The sequence below is a fragment of the Epinephelus moara genome, chromosome 11 (assembly GCF_006386435.1).
Source record: "Epinephelus moara isolate mb chromosome 11, YSFRI_EMoa_1.0, whole genome shotgun sequence".
In the NCBI taxonomy this organism is placed as follows: Eukaryota; Metazoa; Chordata; class Actinopteri; order Perciformes; family Serranidae; genus Epinephelus; species Epinephelus moara.
The window spans coordinates 28442214-28451418 of record NC_065516.1 but is presented as its reverse complement, the minus strand read 5'-3'; the positions used below and the strand labels follow the sequence as shown (position 1 = coordinate 28451418).

Sequence of the window (9205 nt, the reverse complement as noted above, 5' to 3'; positions counted from 1 at the left end):
ATTTAAGTGACTTTGAACGTGGCATGGTTGTTGGTGCCACACAACCATCTCTAGGGTTTACAGAGGATGGTCCCAAAAAGAGAAAATATCCAGTGAGCCAAAATGCCTTGTTGATGCCAGAGGTCAGAGGAGAATGGCCAGACTGGTTCAAGATGATAGAAAGGCAACAGGAAGTCAAATAACCACTGGTTCCAACCAAGGTCTGCAGAAGACCATCTCTGAAGCAACAACNNNNTCCATCCCTTTATGACCACAGTGTACCCATCTTCTGATGGCTACTTCCAGCAGGATAACGCACCATGTCACAAAGCTCAGATCATCTCAAACTGGTTTCTTGAACAGTCACCAGATCTCAGTCCAATAGAGCACCTTTGGGATGTGGTGGAACGGGAGATTCTCATCATGGATGTGCAGTCGACAAATCTGCAGCAACTGTGTGATGTCATCATGTCACTATGGACCAAAATCTCAGAGGAATGTTTCCAGCACCTTGTTGAATCTATGCCATCAAGAATTAAGGCAGTTATGAAGGCAAAAGGAGTCCAACCTGGTGAGTGTAAATACAGATGATACAATATTTGCAAGTGCGTGTTTGATTTGTTTGATAATGTTAAGTTGTGGAGATCTTTTAATGCTGCTGTGGCCTTACAGACAAAACTTGAAATATATTTAAAAGTTTTAGAGGTTTTTATGAAGAAATGTGTGCTGAGGTTTTAGTATTTGACAAGAGGAATGCAGGCTTTTGCTGCCACCTACTGGTCAAGTCAGAAACAGCATTTGTAGCATCTTTCTGTGCAAATTATTACTGAATAAGGTGATACTGATATCATGATGACACTAGATGTTATCTAGGACTTTGTGGTAATATATTCATAATAATATAGATCAAATATATAATTTCTATTGATACAGATTAAATGTTTATCTTTTCTTCATCTAGAGGCTGCAACTGACCTATGTTTACATGACCATGAACGCCTTCACCCATTTTACTGTTACATCCACCTGTTGCCACAATTTTCCAGCCCTCCCAAAGCAAAACACAGCCAATCTACTGCCGATGTCCACAATCAAACTCTTTATTGTGCGAGTACTTATTGTAAAGAGTGCAAAGACACAGCTTGTTCATTGATATCATTGTCGACAATATACAGAAGTGACAGTTGTGACATCACATCAGTACTTGGAGAAACTACTCATCTCATCCTAATGACCTGTACACAGGCACTTTTAGTTTTTATATAAAAATAGGCTATAGTCTTTGTGGAGTTGTCACTAATTACGTTGCTCCTACTAAAATAAGATGTTGAATGTCTTTACTTCTGTACAGTCTGTAAGTCCAGTGTGCAGTGTGTCAGAATTGATTACCTGATGTATGTGTTCTAAATACATAAGACTAAGAGTGACCCTACTTGGATCAGCTCTCATGTATGGATGAATGCACCTCAGGGCTACAAACCCACTATATACCACATCACCTCTTACTGTCAGCAGGACTTAAACATCAGTGTGGAAGTCCTACACTTACTGTACTACTACCTTGGCAGAAGCAGCAAGTGATACTTATTTTTTGACATCAGAGTGTCAGGGGTCTCTAACAGTTCAGCTGGCTTTGCTTGTATATCAGCCAAGTATTACTACAACCCAAGGTTTGAAATGACAGAGCGTGGAGCCCGATCCTGGTTTTGGTTACATGCGGTGGATGTTGTTGTGATCCATGAACTGCTTGAGGTTCTGCAGGTTGTCCCACCACTGGAAGAGGAAGGTCTCTGCGATGAGGCTGAACCAGGGTGTGATCTCCAGTTCTTTACGCTTGGCCTTCTCCAACATCTCCTTCAGCTCCTCCTTGCTTACGTAGCAGTGGCTTTTGATCTCATTGGGGTCTGGACTCAACTCCACCTCCTTTAGAGAGACAGAAAAAAGATGTTATTGACCATAATTTAAGCCGGGTAAGTATAACACAGGCAAGCAGGCAAATACAATCCAAATACACACTTACAAAGGTGTCAGGGCATCATTACGCACTTTTTGTGGCACTAGCACCCCCGGAAACACAGCGACAGGTTGCTAAATAATTGCCCACATTTGGTGGCTAAAAAGTGGATGGAAACACTGTGCTGACCCACTTTAAATGACTCAGTTTGTTGGCCTTGAACTGTGGTCTGCAGTTTGGCAGGTGTCTTACCGAGATGTCACACAGTCCACCATCTGCTCCACCACCACTGCCGTTGACAAAGTCAGCTCATATACTACGACGCTTTAGAAATGTTGATGCGCTACTTGATATGTACAAATGTAACATATCCGTGCTTTGCAGAAATGAACAATGCCAACATTTTTTGTAGCGACTGGGCTGGTCAACAGCAACTTTAATTGTGTTTCAGTTCTTGATTTTATCTCTCTTTAACAGTGCATTTCACTGCCACTTAATTGATTTTCTTCAAAGAAACCAAGGATCTCTGGAAAAAGTCTGCTCTTTCTGTTCTCAGTGTGCATTAGTTGCATCATATAAAAGAGTCATTAGACAGGCATTCACCAGACCAGAATGATCTTATCCCCAGTGCAGTGTGTGCCTCTAAAATTATCATTATATTCAAGTCACAGAGTAACGCAGCTATAGTCAGTACTTGTCTTCACAATGTGTCATATCACTACCCTGGAAATCCAGAGTTATCGCGAGAGCACAATTTTAATTTGCTCAGCGAGTCCTCAATCTTTCTGGGTCTGGATTTCCATTTTCATATCACTACTTTAATTTGAAAGTTGTCGCTCTTAATGATGAACATACAGTTCCTTTCAGCTCTGTGGAGCATTTTAGCATCTTTTAATTTAGGGTGCTTTCACACCTGCCCTGTTTGGTTCAGTTCAATCAAACTCAAGTTCGTTTGCCCCCTAAGTGCGGTTTGTTTGGGTTATTGGGTTAGGGTTGTGAGCACAACAATCACACTCAGGTGCACCAAAACAACCGGACTGAGACCTTCTTGAAGAGGTGGTCTCAGTCCGGTTACAAACGAACTCTGGTGTGGTTTGTTTGTTTGTGGTGAGAAGGTGTTCCGACCTGGATATGAACCAACTGCAGTCACATGACACATTGTTTGGGTTAAACATGAGCATGTTACAGTCCTGGAGGATTATTAATGTGCACCTCCTCCTGTACTGCCTTAATATGCACATTCAGCACATCCAATGCATCAAAACATTGTTTTCTAGTTGGAGCCGCGCCTCGTTTTCAAACTGTATGGTTTGACTAAAATGAACAATGACAGCAATATAGTCCACGATGAGCAGCGCTAAAATCAACCTGCGTAGTTGTCCCTCCATTGTGACATTAGAAAGTGTCACATTTATCTTGCAAGTGTACTCTTCTTCAACGTTTGCTTTACTTCCTGGATTTTTCCCACATGGAAATTCTGACCAATCAAGAGCAGCTTTCTCACACAAGGTATTTGATCTGGTCCGCTTGTAAATGCTGCCGTGAGAACACAAACCAACTCTAGGCAATTATACAACTTGGTGACAAAATTAGTCCCTGATTCAGACCAAAGGAGACAACTCTAGGTCTGAAAGCACCCTTATTGTTTTGGTTTTAAGTCCCACATATTTACAGTCCTGGTTCACTCTCATCACTCACATCAGCATCATTCCCAGCTGTCACTGCCTGCTCAACCACCAAACACCAGACTGACAAAGTTAGCAAGTAGCTGGAGAGCATAGTGGAGACACGCTGATGCTTAAGCACAAACAGGGGCCAGATACACATCACATATCCTAATGTAACTCAACGCCAACAGACATCACTGTGATACCTTCTGCATGAAGAGGATGTAGTCAATCTCATGTTCTCCCCACACACCGTCTGACTGGGCCTTATAGTGGATCCTTGTCAGGTACGTCATTTCATCTGGTGTCACCTGAGAAGCAACAGGAAGGCAGAGATCAGACAAGGAAAGACTCTTGTGATGTGCTTAAACACACACACACAAACACACACACTCCTGTATACCTGTTCCATGGGGATGCCCAGCTCAGCTTTGAGTCTCCTCTGAGCAGCTCTCCTCACTCCTATTGCTTCCTTCTCCTCCAGCTCACTGTCTGTGTGTAAAGGGTGGCTGCAGCATGTGTTTGTGAAACAGCCTGCACGCACACACACAGGGATAGTTAAACATATTAACAATGCCTGCCATTAGTGTTCTCAAGTTGTTATGCTTCATGTGATCACGTGTGTCCCAGTGAATCACAGGTGTATTTGGGATAATGGTTAAACTGGGAGGTTTATGGATTTGTCACTGACCTGGAAAAGTGATTTTGGCGTCAGATCTTTGCTGTAAGAGCAGCTTCTCCTCACTGTTGAAAATGAATACGCTGAAGGCTCTGTGTAATAAACCTGGCAAAACAAACAAACAACTTATCACAGGTACAAATCCAAAAGACACAGATATGCACCCTGAGGCAAAATAGGTGTGTGCAGCTCAACATGACAGACAGGTACCTTTGTCGATGTTGGAGTTGAGGTGACAGTTTTTCTTGGTGTCCGCTCCAATCTTGCGATCGTTCTCGTCGATGAGGATGCACATCTCGGACAGCAGCTGCACCTGCTTCTCGTCCAGGTGGTCTGTGGTTATCTCAGGCATTCTGACTGCAGACTGCAGGTGTCTCACCTCACTGCAGAGCACGGGAGGAGACGCAGACAGACAGCAGCTTATAATTGAATGCTTATTCACGTCAAAACAGGAGGAAACTCTGTCACAACAATGTTGTATCGTGACAATATCGTATCGTGGCGATTCCCTAAGTGGACCTTGAAATTTTTCCAAGTTCATAAAAATTTTACACTCAAGTAGGGAGTATATCTAACAAACAAACATACTCAGATACATGTAAAATATACCTCATGCCGTTTTGTGCCTCTCCTAAACATATATCTTTAAATAACTGAGGTTCAAAGTCAATTTATTACCAACATACGGCTGCACATCAAAATGCAGGATATAGTCCCTTTATGCTACATGAGAAGAACAAACAAAATGTACAGTAGAGTAATAGCATATATAGTAATAGTTACATAATTGCTAAATGCCTGTAACAAGTTCCAAGTGCCCAAAGAGACGTCTTCGAATTGCTGGTGTTACCTGGCCAAAAGTCAAAAACCCAAAGATATCAATGTGCAATAATATAAAATACAAAACCTTGGGTAAACCAGATTGTCTGCAGGTATCACACAGTTAAATTTGATGCTTTTAAACACAACTTTAGGACTGATTTTTGTACAAATCATGCTTTACTTATTTAGCATCACTGGTAAGCATTGCAGGCAAGTATATATGTGGTCTTGTGCAGAGGTATGCGTTTATTGTAGACATATGGTTATTAGATTGAGTTAAGTTGATCTACATTTTGCCAGCAGGTAAGAGCAAGTATGAGGCAAAATGACAGTAGTATAGTTGTTTTTTAAGATTTGTAACATTAGAAATGTGGATTTGTGGACTCATTTTAAGAAAATAGAAATTAAAAGATGTGTGAATCAAATTATAAAAACTGTTAGCAGTAGTTATGACCTCACAAATTTAAGTTTTAAGACTTTACTGACTGTTAAGGCCTTATGGTTGTACAATTGAAAAGAAGACATTTTAAGAGTTTTAAGGACCTGCGGACACCCTGTAAACATTCCCATGTGGGCAGTTAGCATCGGGCCATTATGGAACCCATGGACAATCCCATATGGGGCCCATTTTTTAAGCTCATTTCTACCCACATGGGGCCAACAGCAGTAGTAGTAATAGTCAGTAATGATAGTAGCATTATTTGTTTATTAAAGGACATTGTTTGGACTGCTGCTTATCATTATGTGACTGATAGTTTCATTGCTAGTTGTGATAAAGTATTCCAGTTGTGACCCTGGCCACAAAGTTTACAAAATGTGCATGTTATAATAATACATCAGTATATGCAGCTGTCTTACCTTACTGTATGCCGAATTGAAGATACTATGCCCAGGCTTTAAGAAGCTACTTTGAAATTGCGTACTAACTCTAACACGCAGAGCTACATAAAGATTGAGTTTTTTTACAGTTGAATTTGGCGTGACTTTATTTCCTTAGGACACAACGACGTTCATGTGACAGAGAGGCTTCAGCAGAGCTCAGCTATCAATAGCACAAACTGTGTCTTAGCTTAGTGTCAACAGGCTAATCTCTGACTGCTGTCTCTAACCTCAGACCAGGACTTGAAGACTTCACAGACCTACAGACTGGTAGCTTACCTGGTTATAGCTCTGCGGCAGGAAATCAAAGGAGTGCAGACAGATCTGAGCCTCGGTGCAGACACTCGACCAGCGCCAGGTACGTTTGATTTCAGCACGGCGGCTCCCTCGCAGGACACCATCCGGAGCACCGCCCACACAGCCCGCACCATCGCCTGACCAAAACAGAAAACCAATCACAAGGTCTGGAGCTGTGGGCGGTGGTAAAAACTGAAGAGGAGTTCACCCAGTGAGGATCGGAGGACACACTGCTGATAACACAGAGGGTAAACATTAACGTGACTGCACATAAAATGTGAGATTTTAAAGGTTAAATTATAGACTGACTGCTTTTAACTCATAAAATCAGAAACACTTATATCCACTACTACTTTACTTTACTTCAGTAAAAATATCAGTACAACTGTGTTAATATACTACATTACCATGTAAGGATTACTGAAAGGGCATGTTAGTGCTTTTTCTGTTTCCACAGTGAAAAATTGTGGATGGTACCAAAAGAACCGTTCCATCAACGTCCCCATGTTTGGTCCCCCCTATGTTGGGGTACCTAGCACACAGATCTGGTACTAAAAGGTGGAGCTGTGAACACTGCAGTCTGTTGATTGGTCAGTAGAGGACGGTCACTCTGCTCAGGGCTGAGTTGTGGCTGGTTTTGAGGCTCATGTAACCACTGTTCATACTGTGGAGAGTTTTACATACATTAGGAAACTACAACTATAAAATTAAAGTATGTTTTTCTGCCTCTTGCAGCAGCTGGAGTCTGAGAAAAAATAACTTGACTTTCCCATAGGACAAAAACCCACTAACACCCACTAACATCTGGCTTTTGTATGTGATGTGAAAGGTTACAGTCGGCATTCACACCCTGGTCAAATTATTCTGCAGTAGTCACGGGTATTAATCAGCTCCGGCTCTGTGATCAGAAGTAGAAGTAATAGAAAAACATCTGGGTAAGCGTACTAATTTTAGCCCCTTTATTGGCGAGATGCAGTGACACACACTACAAAATACTGTCCATCTCCCCCCAAGCAGTGCTCAAACATCATTCCAAATTAGTCAACACAGAGCTTGAAAGAGATAGAAGATACAAAAAAAAGAAGTAACCACGTAACATTTTCAGTGGCCTTCGTGCAGCTTTCTTTTGTTTACTAACTTGTTTTCTGGCCTGTCCATGAAGTCGAATTAGACTAGTTAAAAACAAAAAAACAACAGAAAGGCATGCTCGTCTGCTGCAGAGCCATGTACACGTCTCTAGTCTGCTGGCAATGGGAAAAGAGTCTAAAGCCTCTTTTTAGTGGGTTTTCCTATGTTTAAAAAACCTGTGTACATGTGCTAATTTTAGTGGAAAAGGGGTAAAAGAGATGCAAAGGAATAATAGAAGAATAATTAAAGTTTTTTTTACAACTTTAAATTTACAAGAAAGCCTAATCAGTCTTTTTTCAGCATTGGCAGTATAAAAACAAAATTGGGGAGTGCAGCAAAATGCCGCCTACCTACTTTTGTTTATACAGAATGCGCCTTTTTCGGGGCAATGGGGGGCGTGAGCAGGTAACAAAACGTGTAGCTCAGCATGTGACGTAAACAGCCTTGCTCCGAGGGAAGCTGTGGCTGGTCAGTCCTTCGGCGATTCCCTCATAAGTTGGCCCGTTCTTCACCGTCCCCGTCATCTGACGTTAATGGCCTCTTCGTTTGCGAGGGCAAGGAGGGCGCGCAATTCCTTGTCTCCCCAGTTGCTCATCTTTACAGTGTCTTTCAGGTTTGCGTTTCCCTCTTGCTACTAGCTGCTCGCTAATTCCTGCTATCAGCTGTTTCCTGTTAGTCCACCGCCAGCGGGTCGCACATGCAGCGTCATCAACAGCTCCTCCCAGAAGTCATCAACAGCCCCTCCCATGGCGGAAGGGCACCTCGTTCTTTTTAAACCAAAAAGGTTCCACCAATATGTTTAGCCCTACGTGGCGGAAAATTAGGCACCTCGAATCAACTCGCCAATCCGGCTCTGTGTGTTTAAACGCTCACAGCTTGCCGGCAAAACGGCCCAACATTCGCCGAAAATCTGGCAGTGTAAAAGGGGCTTCAGAAAGGGAAAAATCCCAAAAAAGCCACACACAAAAAGATGCATTATATTTACAAGCTTATGCAAAACAATGACACAAAATGAGGCCTATGATCCATGAACTGTGTGTGTGTCTTGCCACTCAAGCGGGGGTCTTTTGCATATCTGTGCCCAGGGACCAATTGTCTGATGACCCGCCCCTGTCCATTACAAGTTAAAAGTCCCGTATTGAAATTATTGCTCAAGTAAAAGTATAGTAGTTTACTCAGCAGTAAAAGTAAAAGCACTCAATGCAGTATAATAGCCCATGTGGGCATTATATTACTGGCTATGACTGATGCATTACCATTAAAGCATACAGTAGTAAATAGTGGGATGTTATTTTGTCGCTCCAGCAGACTCCACTTCGTGTTTTCCTGTGAACACTGACTGTCAACACGCCATCAGACCACTACGCAGCACAGCCTGAGCACAGCCTGAGCACAGCCAACATCACCCAGGCCCCTGACAACCGGACATAAGTATGCACTGTCTGCTACACACACAGCCTACACACAAACCGATACACGTTACATTACTCACACAACAGTTTACCTGTCTCAGGTAGATACACCTCGTCTTTTAACGCGTGTTGCGTTTGTTCACGGCGGTATTTTAGAGCTGCACACAGTGGTCTAGCCAGCTAGCTTTCACTCCCTGCCTCTGAGGTCACGGTCTCTCATTGGACACCGTGACATCGGCGCGGCAGCTCATTGGCTAACAAAGTGCAAACACAAATCACGTGATGCGGAAGTCGGTGCGCCAATAAAATACGTGATGTGTCAAATTTGGGTAAAAAATCTGATACTTGTCAAACCGTAACGTGTCAGTAACGGTTAAAATCATACATC

At 42.5% G+C, this 9205-nt stretch overlaps 2 protein-coding genes across 3 annotated transcripts in view; one reads left to right on the top strand and one right to left on the bottom strand.

The window, feature by feature from the left end:
- Positions 1-1063: 1063 nt before the first annotated feature.
- Positions 1064-9040, bottom strand: idi1 (isopentenyl-diphosphate delta isomerase 1). 2 transcript variants are annotated; one of them, XM_050057128.1, is made up of 7 exons: positions 8910-9040; positions 6260-6414; positions 4490-4662; positions 4292-4384; positions 4004-4134; positions 3807-3911; positions 1064-1902 (listed from the first exon to the last, which is right to left on the bottom strand). In XM_050057128.1, exons 2-7 carry the CDS (start codon positions 6409-6411, stop codon positions 1690-1692), a joined length of 867 nt encoding a protein of 288 aa, XP_049913085.1. In that variant the 5' UTR covers positions 6412-6414; positions 8910-9040; the 3' UTR covers positions 1064-1689. The 2 variants fall into 2 exon arrangements, with proteins under 2 accessions (XP_049913085.1, XP_049913084.1); XM_050057127.1 differs by lacking the exon at positions 8910-9040 and having other exon boundaries at positions 6260-6443.
- The window catches only part of LOC126397982 (WD repeat-containing protein 37-like), a 38162-nt gene continuing 35463 nt past the window's right edge, over positions 6507-9205 (top strand). Inside the window, exons 1-2 of the mRNA XM_050057125.1 lie at positions 6507-6525; positions 8714-8836. The gene's annotated coding sequence lies outside the window, so the exon portion shown is untranslated. The remainder of the gene's footprint in view (positions 6526-8713; positions 8837-9205) is intronic.